A 14,377-nucleotide genomic window follows, 5' to 3' on the forward strand; every position below is an offset into this window, starting at 1 on the left:
GCTGAAAACCGATGGAGAGCCAAAACGATCAGCTGCGAACCACCAGGCCAAGAGCCCCCCAGAGCCCACATGTCCGGTTTTATCCCAACCTGGCTGCTCAGCTCCGCCCTCACGTCCCTGCGTGCTTCTTGGTACTGATGGGATTTGGAGTTCCAGCATCTGGAGTAGGGGCAGAGTCCATGAAACCTGTACCTGTTACAGGACCTTTAATTAATTGTCCGTCATGAAATACCGCTTAAGGGATAACCAAGTAAGACAGCCCCACTGTCCGGCCCCCATTTCCTAGGACATGGTGGAATTAGGAAAACCACAGCAGTGATGCTCCATGATGGAAGGGCACTCGGCTAAGAGCTGTTCTTCAATCTCTGGAGTCAAGGTCAGTATTACCAGGGTTTGGCCAGTAGGGAGAGACCCCAAAGGCAGCCTCACAGCTCTTCCTGAAGGAAGAGGGCAGCAGGCTGGACGCTCAGTGGAGATGGAGCAGGTGAGCACCAAGCTTGGGAACGCTGAGGAAAGGTCAGCAGAGCTCTCTTGAGCAAGGACTTGAGACATGATAGGAACTTACTGGTTGAGAAAGACAGGATGTTTTAGACCAAATGCAAAACAAAGCCAAATGCTAAGCTCCTGGGAGCCACCCCAGCCTTGGGGGAGCTGAGCAAGAGCTGGGGGTGGGGAGCGTGGCTTGTGGCTAACTCTGAAAGGAGTTTGGACTTGGCCCTAGGAGCAACTTTGCCCTTCTTCGTTTTTCCTTTGCCCTGAGATCATTTCAAAGTGCACCAGCTCTCAGACATCATCTTCCAGAAGGGCAGAAAAACCTTCAAAGCATCCCCTCACAGCCTGAGGGCTTCTCAGTGTCTGACCTTCTGCCTCAGATGCCAAACAATTTCAGGAATGGTCTCAGCTTTCAAGGAACTTCATGTCTCCTTGGGAAGAGAATTCCCAAGCATTTGGAACATTTGGAAGTGCCCATAGTGAAATAACAGATGGCACCAAAGTGTCCCGTGGAAGCTCAAGACTGCAGGGCCGTCCATGCCGGGTGCAGAGTCCAGAGGGAAGGTGTGGCCAGGAAAGGGGCAGCCTGGGAGGACGGATGGGCTTTCCAGCAGCAGGAAGAAGGGGAAACATGTCCCCCAGTGGGTAGAGATGGTGAACAGAAACAAGGAGAGAGGGAAAAACCTCACTGGCCAGAGAAAAGTTCTGAGAAGGTACACAATGAGACACAGCTTGAAAAAGACATCTGGTTTTCTTTTTTCCTAATTCTTAAGAAGCAACCTAGTTCTGTCAGTTGGGCTCATGGGTGTCAGTCTTGGTGGTGCAGAGCATTTAACACTTCTGTGTGGGGCTGGCCTGTAGGCTGTGATCCAGTTGTCTGAGGAAGGACCCCAGACCACAGGCTTCCTTAAGCGAAGCTTTCCATCCAGGCCTCTCTTGTGTGCTGGCAGGGCGGAGAACTCCAGGTTCTCTCCTCTTCTTTCCCCACCCCTTTATGGCCTTAGTTCCTCACTACTGTGCACACTGCAAAGATGCACACGGCAAAGAAGTTAGAGCTTCAGTAAGCAGGGCGGAGAACTCCAGGTTCTCTCCTCTTCTTTCCCCACCCCTTTATGGCCTTAGTTCCTCACTACTGTGCACACTGCAAAGATGCACACGGCAAAGAAGTTAGAGCTTCAGTAAGCGTTGAACCAGGTCTGTACTCCATTGAAAACTCAAGAAACGAGCTTTGAGTAATGACCGTGATTTTCTGGAAATCAAGCCGTTGCTTGTCTAGACACGTCAGATAGATGTTGTGGACTTGTTCATATTATTGCAGGTGATGTTACGGTCCTAGGTAACGCAGCTCCATCTGCACCTTCTAGCCTACCTATCCACACCCCACCCTCTGCAAGGTGTGTGAAGCGCCCAGGCAGGTGTTTTAAGATAAAAACTTTGTTCCAATGTGGTAGGTCTGTCTTCAGTTTAACATGCGCCATTTGTTTAAATAGAGAATGTATTTAAACAGAGCAGTTCTTTTCAAATGCAATTTAAAAATAGCCCAATTGGGGGCCCTCCCTGGTGGCGCAACGGGTTAAGATGCAGCACTGCAAGCTGGCCACAGCCGCTTCAGTGCGAGTTCGATCCCTGGCCAAGGAGGTGACCACATGGTGCGGCAGACTGCTCCTGTCCCGCCCTCCGCTCCCTCAGCAGTGGATTTCAGTAGAGCTGCCTGTTCTGCTCCCCACTCAGTCTCTGGTGAATCCTCTCACCGCCCCTGTACCTTGGGACTGTACCCCAGTTCTGTGTGCATAAATAAATCAATCTTAAAAAAAAATACCCCACCTGGAATTTTAAATTCGTTTATGGCAGTCTCATCTCTTCCTTGCCTGACAGTTCTTGTCAGCAGGTTGCAGGAGGGCTGGGCGGATTGGGGTGGTGTGAGGACTCCCTAATGCCAGGCTAAGTGTGACAAGCTGGTCTTTCATCCTTGCTCCTGGGTGTGGTATAAGCAGCAGTGACTGAGTGCCCCCCTGAGGCCAGGCGAGGGGGGCAGAGGGTGATGGGTGAGAAACACGGATGGTCCCAGCCCTCGAGACTCACTCGAGGGGCGTCAACCACGGAACTGGGAATGAAGTGGAAATGGAGAACTGGAGCACCGGACGGTGCCCCTGGAGGTGGGCGCTGAATCCAGGGTGAGTGCTGTGCCCTCGGGCAGCATGTGGCAGGGCCAGAGGCGGGCGGAGCAGAGCAGTAAGGCAGCCAGTGCATTGCCAAGGTCGGGAGATGTTGGGAAGGGTTTGCAGCCTCTGTGGTCTGGGTTCCATCTTCAGGCAGAGCTACTCCCTGGATCTAGGGAATCTGGTAAATGGGGTGCAGAATCGGCAAACAACGCGGATGTCGAGTTGGCAGTGTGAACCTGACACGTTTCTGGGTGGTTAAGCAGCAGCCGCATGAATCCGTGACCGGGAGGAGGCGCCACTGTCTGAGAGTGGCTTTTAAGCTTCCTCAACAGGCACCTGTTGATGGAGTCTTATTAGGGCATCGCTTGGTCAGCTTGACATGGGAGGTGCCTGTGACTTAGAAAAAAATGTCGGCGGCATAAATGTTGCACAGTTCCTTTCGAGCAGATCTGCTGGTGATGGAAGTCCAGTAGCTCACATGGTTTTGCACATGAATTTTGTTTCAAATTACACTGAGTATTGGCTTTTGAAGGTTTCTGGAAGACTTGTCTCTTTTGTCTGGGCTGCTTCACGGGACTGGGAAGGCCGTGGATAGCTTTCTCTGGGGCAACCGAGTCAGCAGGGATAAAAATAGGACAAACTTTAAGAATCCCAGATATTTTCAGATAACAAAGACTGATTTATGTGGGCCCGTTTTGTGTGCTGACAAAACATAGAGAAGCTTTTGTGCTGTGATTAGCGAGGAAGCTGATGTCAGTTCTCCTGTCAAGCATCAAGCTGTATCTGTGGCTAAATTGTGCTTTGTGCCGTAATCCAGAGAACCTTTGTATCTGCCTTATGAAAGTGTGTAGTTTATGTAATTGCTTTTGTTTTCCAGTTTAATCTGTGCCAGATTCAATGAGAGTGACTCATTTTGTGACCGAGACAAACATGCACATTTGGACCGTGCAAAAAATAAATAAATAAGTGGCAGGTGCTCGTTGGCTAAGTTCGGTGTTTTCATGCTGCAGTTTCCTGCTGGAAGGCTTCGTTCTTGTGTAGTGTCTGCTCGGCCTCTGGAATCACCGGCCCGTCTTTTGTCGTGCACCTAAGCCTGTCGCTACTTATTTCATGATTATGTTCGTTTCCGAGGGTCTTTTAAATTTTCACTGTCCTTCCATCAGGGACGCAGAGAAATGGATGGGGGTGCCACAGTTAACCAGGAGACACAGAGTGACACATACAGTGTAGCAGGAAGACACGTTCGCTTCTGTTTCTCCTTCTTCCCAAGGGCACGTGTCTTGGGGAAGCTTAGTCATGTTGCTTTATTACGCAGAGGTCCAGAACTGGCGCTCTTTTCCTCAAGTGGATGATGTTTTTCAAAAGTGCATCTTCCTATTCTGCGTGGTCCATGTAGTTAAGGTTCTCAAAAATGTCACAACTTTACAGTCTTAGCAGAAGTCTATTGGTTGTCTAAATATTCTATATCCCAGCCACTGGGCTGATACATCAGTATGGATGGCAAATAAAACACACAGGCATTATCTTTTTTATCTTTACTGTCTATTAGGGGAATTCCATACTCAATAAATAAATGCAAAGAAAAACTGAATTGTCAGATGATGGCATAGATAAGTAACGGGCAACCTGAAACCATGCTCTGCTTTATGGTGGATGGTCGCATTGAGCATAGAAGACCCGAGGACAGACTCCGCTGGGTCGTCTGGAGGGCAGGACACAGTGGACTCAAGAAGCTGCGCGTGGCAGGTCCCTGTGGTGGGACGTAACTGGGTGTCCTTCGAAGCCACATTGTAAGAAGGGAGAAGTGACAACTGCTAAAACTTGAGAAGAATGACAGCCGTAGAAGATTCTGCGGAACGACGGAAGCAGAGCGGTATCGCTGTTGGGGTGAGAACCGGTGATGCTCCTCACAACCCCAGTGGTGCAGGGGCCTCGCTGGAGTGAAGCAGAAAAATTGATGCCTGCAATACTTAGTCTGTGTCATTGGGGAATGGATGAATTATGCTTAATGAATTATGTAGTAAGGCATTTTAGAAATATTTCCATGCATGACATTAAACTTTTAAAAAGCCATTTCTGTATTTAAAGATGGAATCTTCCTGATCTGGAACAATCACTTACTAAAAGATGCGATTCCTTGATGGCTCTGGATAAATGATATACTATGGCTTCTCTTTCCCTTTACTTATTTTTCAAGCACATAGCTCGATAATGAGATTATCTGTAAAGGCATAATTTCATTAAGAGACAGTGTTGGCTTTGAAGTCTTAGATAGTTACCTGCTAATGAAATGGATTTTTGTAACCAGAAACCAGTGCTAAATTCATGTCAACATAACACTTAGAAACTTCACACCTCAGTATCTTCTGTGACACCGCCATGAAATGCCACATTGACTTCTGGATACCAAGCATTTACTTTTCTGTCTGTGGCCATACCACCCTGAACCCGCCCGATCTCGTCTGATCTCGGAAGCTAAGCAGGGTCGGGCCTGGTTAGTACTTGGATGGGAGACCAAGGATTTACTTTTCCTCTGAGCTGAATCCACTGAGAAGTTTGTTAAAAATTTCGACGATATTAAAAAACAGTATGATTTTAGGCCATTGTGATTTTTCTAGTAATCTTATTTAAAGGATTACTCAAAGCTTCCAGGAGGAGTACCTATTCATTTAGCAGTAGTTCTGCTGATATGTGCCAGGGTGCTGTTGTTTCAAGTATCTTTGTGTACATAAATATTTTCATCATCATGAGTAAATTCCTTGAGGGCTAGAATCATGAATTACATGTTTACATTTCTTCCCACAAAGTACCTAGCACAGTATTAGCAGTATAATCAGGAACGTAGCGACTGGCCAACTCCTTGAGTTACTTCTTAAGTTTTATACATTTTCTTGAATGTATACAATTTAAAGAAACTATTAGCATGTTAAATCTAATGTTATCACCCAAGTTAACTCAGTTATCGGTAGAGTTGTCCCAGTCATTAAAGATTAGATATCTGGTTTATGAGCCACTCAGACCCGTTAGTTTTCATTTTCTTTCTCTGCCTCAGACCACTGTCCTCTCTCCCTGGCCCCTTCATCAGAAAACTTCAAGTCCACATTAATTCATGTCAAAATTTATGATAAAATTTCTTGAAGATGGAGGCTAAGATGGGGTACATACAGTTGGAGAACTGTATGTGGGTTTTTGTTAATACTCTTTTCTCTCTGTTCACATGTATTTGCAGGATAAAATGAAGCAGTTTCTAGTGCCTTTGTGTTATACTTGGCAAAGTTTGTAAAACATAAAAACAGAGGCCTTACCATATCATCCTAGTTTTGCTTTTGGTGATTAAAAGTTTAGTAGATTTTCCTTTTTAAAAAAGTGAACAGAATGATAGGTATGCGATGATACAGAACTCATGTTTTGAGGGAAATCGGTCTGTTACAGGACCAACGTCACGAGCATTCTTGGTCTAAGTAGACTGGTGTGGAGCACACCAAACTCATCCTCTACTCTGATAACCTTTCTGAAAACACCCTAAGCATAATGCCTTTGTCACTCCACGTTATCATCAAGGGAAAAGCCACATGCTTTGTGTCTGCAATGATAGTGCTGTTGAACATCTTTTCATGTAGTTAATGGTGACCCCTTCTCCTCTGTTTTTAATTGTTGTTTTTTTTAATGGTTCCTGAGCTACAGAATATATATATTCCAGATACTAATCACTTGCCACATATATCACATATATTGTCACATATATGATTTGTAAATACTTTGTCCCAATCTGTGAGTTGCCTTTTTCACACTGCTGAGTGTGCTTCGGTGTGTAAGACTTGTACATTTGAACTTAGTCCAGTTCACCTATAGTTTCTTCTTGGTGACACAGCCAAGAAATAGATCATTGCCAAGCTCATTGTTAAGAAGCTTTTCTCTGTGTTTTTCTCCCTCAGAGTTTTATAGCTTTGGCTCTTATGTTTACGTCTTTGGTTCATTTTAATTGTATATGGTTTTGTATGCTAAGAGTTTGACTTCATTCTGTTGCATGCAGACATCCAGTTTTCCCAACATCCTTTATTGTTTTTTAAAGATGTATTTATGTATGAATAAGAACTGGAGTACAGGCCAGAGATGCTGGGGTGGGGTGTTGGGAGAGGATTCACCAGAGACAGAGCGGGGAGCAGAACAGACAGATGGACTGAAATACACTGCTGAGGGCAGCAGTGGGTGGGTCAGGAGAGGTCTGCCGCGCCATGTGGATCAGCTCCCTGGCTAAGGATCGAACTTGTGCTGCAGTGGCTATGGATAGCTTCACAGTGCTGTGCTTTAACCTTTGCGCACTTCCCCCCGCGCAAGCATTCTTTATTGAAGCCACTGCTTTTTTTTTATGTTTCGTAAAAACTGAACCTTCTCTGGTTTGTTGGCTTGCTGTCCTCATCAGTGTCTTCTAATACCAGTCACTAGCTTCTAATAGAAGATGTAATAAAAAACACATTATTAAGTTAACTGAGACAGCAGTAAACCTCGCTTTTCAGAAGTGACGGCATTCAATGAAAACAAAGAAAACACTGGCTTTGTCTAGAGGATGCCTTTGTAAACTTGGTGTGATAAGTGTGCATCTCCTTGGATGACTTCTCTCCACTTAATACTAAATGGAGAATGTGCTTTTGTTCTAGGCATGGAAGAGGAGATGGTTCGTGCTCCGCAGCGGCCGTCTGACTGGAGACCCAGATGTCTTGGAATATTACAAAAATGACCATGCCAAGAAGCCCATCCGTATCATTGATTTAAATTTATGCCAACAAGTTGACGCTGGATTGACATTTAACAAAAAAGAATTTGAAAACAGCTACATTTTTGATATCAACACCATTGACCGAATTTTCTACTTGGTAGCAGACAGCGAGGAGGAGATGAATAAGTGGGTTCGTTGTATTTGTGACATCTGTGGATTTAATCCGACAGAAGAAGGTAAGTTCAAGACTGAGTTGTCCAACCTGCAGGCTCCTTTATGGCTGCTTTTTTAGAGCTTCCATAGCATTGTTTTATTATTTTAGTTACATGACATCAGGCTATTTTATTTTTTTATACTTTAGCGACACTTGTAAAAAGGTCTAAACCCTTTCATCAGTTTGGAGAGGGTTTTTTAATGTGTCTTAGGAAGATATGCTGTAAGCACTGTCCAGAGAAAGGGGACCAGAGGACCTTCTTACTTGAGAGCATTTGTCAAGCCCCTCTATAAATAATGAGTTACCACACCGCTGATGTTTGACCTTTTTTGATCTGTTGAAAACAGTATTTTAATGTGACTCTGTGATCTTTTAGGCTTTTCCCTTTAGAACTATACTGGATTTTGAAAATAGGAAATAACCAAGGAGACCGTCAATAGTTGCGAGAAACGAAGGGGAATTGCCACAAAATGGGGTGATTAACTACCAGAGAGACGAGACCTCTTAACCCAGAAGATAGCACCGGGCATGGAGAAAGTGGGGCTCAGGTGTGGATGAGAGAGAGTGAAGAAAGCTTTTTCTGGGAAGACAGAAGCTAAGATGCTCTCTTGGAGGAAGCAGTAGTCTTTGTAAGTGGGAGGGCTGTGTAGATCCTTCAGGCTTAGGGACTGAAGAAGGGAGAGAAAGTCCCAGACGTGGAAAAGGATTCTACTTGCCTGGAATAGAAGGGTATGAATGATAGCAGCAATGGGGAGAGGACTTGAGGCTCTGAGGTTTGGGGTGCACTTGCTGGGGAGAGCTCCTCAGGAGAGGTCTCGGCCTGGGTTGCGCCTGCTGCGTTCCTCTTTGGGTGCTTTGACAAAGCTGTCCTGACCCCTTACCTCCCTGTCCACTGCTCTCCACAAAGAACCCGAGATGGCCATGCCAATGTAAATTTAGCTTTGCAGAGCCAAGGACCAGAAAGAAGGGAGCCCGAGTCTTTGACCTGGTGGCAGCCATGGGTAGACGGGTTTCCTGGTATGCATTTCTGAACACCTGCATTTGGGTGTGCTGGAGGTTCAGAGAGGGCTGGAAAAGTTGTGTCAGTGGTCAAGATCAAGTTTTGGATTGAAGGGCAATCAGCTCTAATTAGCTCTGTCAGCCTGCTGCTTCCTCTCTGGCCCTGCAGCAGGCCAGAGGAGCCTCTCAGGGCCAGCCAGGATGGGCAGGTGAAGGGTGAGGGGAACCCCCTGGTGAGGGACTGCAGAACTGCCAAGGCAGCTACTCTGAGCAGGGGAAGGGGGACCCCGCCAGGCAGGAGGCAGCTGGCCCACCAGGCTCTTCCGTGGCTGGTGATTAAATGCCTCCAGAAAGGGTTTCACAGAGTCGCTGAGGCTTCCATTGTTTTTATGCAGTACCTAAATAAATATGTCCACATTTTAATTGGCCTTGAACTACTAATTCTTACTCCAGCTAAACACTTCTCCTTTCTTTCTCTCTATATATTTGTATATTTTTTAGTGCAGTGGGGATTTTAAAGTTAAAGTCAGAAATGAGATCGCTTTCTTTCTAATGGGTATTTAACAACTAGGCAGTAATGTTAATTACTGCATTTAGACAACCCATTAGTTTTGTTATGTGATGGATTTTCAGTTGAAATTATGTCATTTATTTTATAATCTTTCTGTTGGTGTTCTTTCGCTGAGCACTTTTTCAGTTTAGAATTAGGGGGATCCACGGGCAGACTGAAAAGTCAGTCAGCTGCTTTGCAAGGGGGAAGGGGCCTTCTAGTTCTTTGTTCTCTTTGTAGTTCTCCTAAAGACATTAAAAAAAGAAAATGAGTTCCATTTAGAAGAGGTACATTCTTTCAGTTAAGAAATGTATCTACCTTGGGGAGGCCTATTCAAAGCAAGAATTTCTCATCCTCCTGAGAGAGTCCTTGATAAATGCAGCATCTGGTCCACCTGTCTGCTTTGCTGTGATTCTTACCAGGAAGCTTGATGAGCTCTGGGAAGCAGAAAACTGTGTCTACTCTAGAAAGTGGATTCATTAGTTTAGCAAATGATTTGAGTTTGTCAGTATTCTGTTGGGCTGTGGGCATTTTTTCAACTCATAATATATTAGGTGATTAATAATTAGGAAGTGATTATAGTGGGGTGATTAATTAGACAAATGGCAAACATGTAGACATGGAACTGAATATCTAGTGGGAGAGGATTCATTCCCAAAATAATTTATTACATTTGCTGATGAATGCAGATTATATATTAGATGCATATATATATACACACACATACATACATACACACAGATATATATGTCTATATGAATATGAATGATCTTATATGCATATTAAAGCATGTTACTATGACAGTGTGTAAATACAGTTCTGGCCCTCACAGAGTTCACAGTCTAGTAAGAAACACAGGCAGCTAATCTAGGAATTGTAATACTGGTTGATATGTATTCTGCCAAAGAAAAAATGAATAATCCTAAAATGGTGGTTGACTTAGTCTTAAGAAAGTCCAGGAAAGCTTAGGTAGTTTTAAATAAACTTGAAAACTACAATGACCTTTTTGGAGGCAGAAATCCCAATTTCTTATCAAGCATTAGAAATAGATTTGACTTGGGGCCCTACCTGGTGGCACTGTGGGCTAAAAGCGCAGCACTATGAAGCCAGCCACAGCCACTTCGGCATGAGTTTGATCCCCAGCCAGGGAGGTGACCACAGGGCACAGCAGATCTCTCCTGTCTCACCTGCTGCTCCCCTCAGCAGTGTATTTCATTAGACCTGCCTGTTCTGCTCCCCATTGCCTCTGGTGAATCCTCTCACCACCCCTGCATCTCTGGCCTGTACCCCAGTTCTGTATCCATAAATAAATAAATGTTTAAAAAAAAAAGGTGGCACTCCCTGGTGGCGCAGCGGGCTAAAGCACTGCACTAAGATTAAGCCACTTCCTCATGAGTTCGATCCCCGCCTGCCCCGGAGGAGATCCACATGGCGTGGCAGACCTCTCCTGACCCACCCGCTGCTCCCCTCAGCAGTGTACTTCATCAATCTGCCTGTTCTGCTCCCCACTCTGGCTCTGGGGAATCCTCTCACCCTCCACATCTCTGGCCTGTACCCCAGTTCTGTATAAATAAATGAATCTTTAAAAAAAAAAAAAAAGGTGGTGAGAGAACCCACCAGAGTCAGAGTGGGGAGCAGAACAGGCAGAATGATGAAGCACACTGATGAAGGGAGCAGCGGGGAGACAGGAGAGGTCTGCTGCGCCATGTGGGTCACTTCCAGGGCGGGGATCGAACTTGCACCGAAGTGGCACGGCCAGCCTCGCAGTGCTATGCTTCAGCCCGTGTGCTACGAGGGAGGGCCATAAATAAATAAATATTTTTTTTAAAGAAAAAGAAATAGATTTGACTTATAAAACTCTCAACTCATGAACTTTCTGTCTTCACAGTAACCATATAAGGAATGAATAATATGACTAATCATTTCTGATGTATATGCTATGTGAGTTGGTTACTGCAAACAGCTATGCTAATCACAAATCATTTTTATCTGTTCGTTAAAATAACCCCTAAGTACGTTCATTTGCCGACATTTTCTATGCAACTTTATTTATTTTGTAAATTCTACAACCTAGATTTCTTACAAGTTAGTTCATCCTGGCCATCTCCCAGATAGTCATGTTCAAAATGTCTCCCTGGCTGATGTCAAGAAATTTGAGCTTTTTGGAATAAATCAGGGGAAGCTGAGCAGTGCTTCCTTGTGTAAGATCAAGGGGTCACAGAATATTTTATCTTGCTCCGTAATATTGTTTTCATGATGCACAGTAGCAAATTTCCTGGTTCATTTGGAGTTGCTGACTAGGCTTAGATGCCTTTTAGAAACTCCACACGGTTAAAGATTTGTATCACATTCTAAGCCACGGAGAACTGCTATTATCCTTGTAATCACAGTCATTAAGTTTAATACGACAAGGTCCGTCTCAAGCTGTCTTTGTTCTTCCATTAACTTCACTACCTGCCTGCAGTCTTCTGCTCCAGATAGAGCTCAGTGCCAATCGCCAAATAATGGACGTTTTTGTTTTTTCGTCCATCTGTCCCTTGGGCCCCATACTTTTCCCATTTCCTAGCATTGACTTTGCTCCACTCTTGGCTTCAAACTAATAACACGAAAGGGCTTTTCACTAGACTGACTTCAGGCCAGACGTGGAAAGCCCAGACTCTGTTTGGATAGCACAGTAGGAGAAAATAACTCTCCCCAGTCCCTAGGAGAATAACTACTTCTCTCCCAAAAACAAAAGGAAAGGGGAAAATTCTGACCTGTGTTTGGATTCCAGGAACCTCTCAAAATACTGCAGCCGTGTCATTTCCGCTGCCCCAGGTGCTGGGCCCCGGGTGGGCAGCTCCAGGCTGGCCACTGCCCTGTTGAGCCGTTGACCTGTGTGTGGCTCCTGTGTTCACTTTGATTTAGTAGGTTTGAGATTAGAAGCTCATTTCTTTTGCTTTTCTTGGAAATGTGCAGATTTATTTTCATTTCTACACAGAGGTGGAAACTGTTAAATCTGCTAAACAAAAACAAGCGCTGGGAAATGCAGGCTCGGGCTTGTCCACAGCCCCATAGCCGAGGCCGAAGCCTGCTCTGACTTCATTTATATGACTGTCGAGAGGCATCATCCGGGCATCTCCGCTTCTGAGAGGGACACTGATGCTGGGCACCGGCATTAAGCTAGAGATCTGGGAGCAATAGATTATTTGTGGTGCTCACATCATCTCTTCACTGAAAGCTCCTTACGGCTTTCCTTAGCAGTACTTATTAGCTTTCTAAGTAAAATTCAATTAAGAGTTTGCTCCAACAGCTTATTAGCCCTTTAATGGATGCTAATTACACTCTTCATGCCTTCTGAATTAAGAGACAGGAAATAATTTTACACACATAAGCAAACCCAACTCTGGTGGTTGGCTCTCAGAAACTGGAGACCGGCGTGACTTAGAGAGAGCAGTGGGTCAGGAATCCGAGGGAGGCCAGGCCACTACTTCCAGGAAAGAATGGGGCAGACCACCTATCTCTTTAAGGTGGGACAGGGGCTTCATGGTTTGAAATGGCTGGCTCACCTAGCCAGAAGTTTTGTGTTAGAGAGTATTTACAGTGTTGAAATACGCAGGAACGAGTGAGCGTGCATTTATGGTCAGTGTGCATATATAGTCAAGTCAACACAAGGTTCATGGTCCCCAAAAGTCCAGCTTGGAAAGGCATGAACCTCAGTGATCAGGTGGCCTCCTTACCCCGTAAAGGTCTTCGATGCAGTAGTTTGGAACAGTTTGGTTTGCTTTTCTCTGCTGTTTGAAGGTCTCTTTGTTCATACATCTGCTAGTGAGTATAATGGAAGTTTTTCTCTAGTTCTTTAGAGGATATATGACTCTTTCTACATTGGGAATAAGGTATTAAAAGGCAGTGGGAGAGAGGAACCTTTGAATCCACAGCCTTTTTCCAGAAATATCAAAGGCTCTGGCAGCTGCAGACTTTGTAGAAGATCAGGACTTCCGCCATTCATAGGTGGGAGAATAGCGAGGTCAAAAATGTAGTGGACCCACCGTGTTAATGAAACAAGGTCCGACGAATGGGATTGCAGAACTGGGTGACTCCCCAACACGTGCCAGTACCCCCCAACCCCCAGGATGCATCACTCAGTTCGTTTAGTGTATAGACATCAAGTTTAGGAAAGCATTAAAGGAAAAATGTATCCATAAAAGCAGCCACCTGGAAAAGTGATTTCAGGAGTTACAATGGAAAACTTGAATCTACACTATACATCCCATAGTGGTGGATTTCCTCCTGGCATGTAGTTTCATTTTGTTTTTGTTAGAACTGAATTGAATTGGATTAGACCACTGTTCCAAGCTGGAGGCTAGGGAAAAGAAGTATGTAAAGTGCACTTGTGAATACAGGTCCCGGGACATAGGAACTTCTTCCTAATCCCTCTTCTCTTCTTTTCTTTTCGATGTTGTGTATATTTTTCTTAAGCTCTTTCATGAAAGGTAAATATTTTTCGGCAGTTTTCTTAAGTTTAACAATCACAGGGATTTACTCTGAGTCACAGACTTATCTGTGGCATTTCTTTAATCCCCTTAAATAAATCTGTATATTTTGCAACTGAGTCAAAACAGTAAAACGTTTCATAGGGTATGTTTTATACACTTTGGAATTGACATCCAGCGGGCCCGACAAGTTGTTTGTGTGTTCCCACTAAAATTATGGGGTTACATTGAATAAACATCCTGAGATTTCAGTTTTGGATTCTCGCCATGCTCTCTTGTCTTTCTCATAAGTAATAAAGAATGAATAAACTGGCAGAACGTGTGAGATTTTGTTAGTTGAGCTGGTGTGAAGAGTAGATAATGCATGGAGCGTAACACAGATAAGAATTAGGAATTAGTTCAACTTCTGTTTCTGTCCTCCAAAGGAAAGACATTTTCCAGTGTAATTTGTATCACAGATTACTTGGGAAGCAAATTCAAAATTGCAAGAGTAGGTGAATGAATGGGCCTTGTAGATTTGTTTCCATCTTTGCATTCATCTCTCCCAACCTGATGCAGAGAAATGCCCAGGATGTTTCTGCTGGTGACTGAAACAGTTTTTGATTCTTCTTGTTTTAGAGAGCCACAGTTAGAGATAGAACTGCTAGTGATATCTTATTCAAGTTTTACAACTAGGACATGAATATCTCTGACAAAGGAGACAAAGTTATAAAATCAGCCAAGTAAACTTTACTGTGGTGCTTATATACATGTTAAAATCGAATACACCAA

General features: G+C 44.4%; 1 protein-coding gene across 3 annotated transcripts in view; it reads left to right on the plus strand.

The window, feature by feature from the left end:
* Nucleotides 1–14,377, plus strand: part of GAB1 (GRB2-associated binding protein 1) — a 93,583-nt gene that overhangs the window by 53,287 nt on the left and 25,919 nt on the right. For all 3 annotated transcript variants that reach the window (XM_012726869.1, XM_004685299.2, XM_012726870.1), the window contains exon 2: nt 7,313–7,607. In XM_012726869.1, coding sequence (XP_012582323.1) covers nt 7,313–7,607 — 295 coding nt within the window. The remainder of the gene's footprint in view (nt 1–7,312; nt 7,608–14,377) is intronic.

This window comes from Condylura cristata, unplaced genomic scaffold (assembly GCF_000260355.1).
Source record: "Condylura cristata isolate star-nosed mole 26May11 unplaced genomic scaffold, ConCri1.0 scaffold00018, whole genome shotgun sequence".
In the NCBI taxonomy this organism is placed as follows: Eukaryota; Metazoa; Chordata; class Mammalia; order Eulipotyphla; family Talpidae; genus Condylura; species Condylura cristata.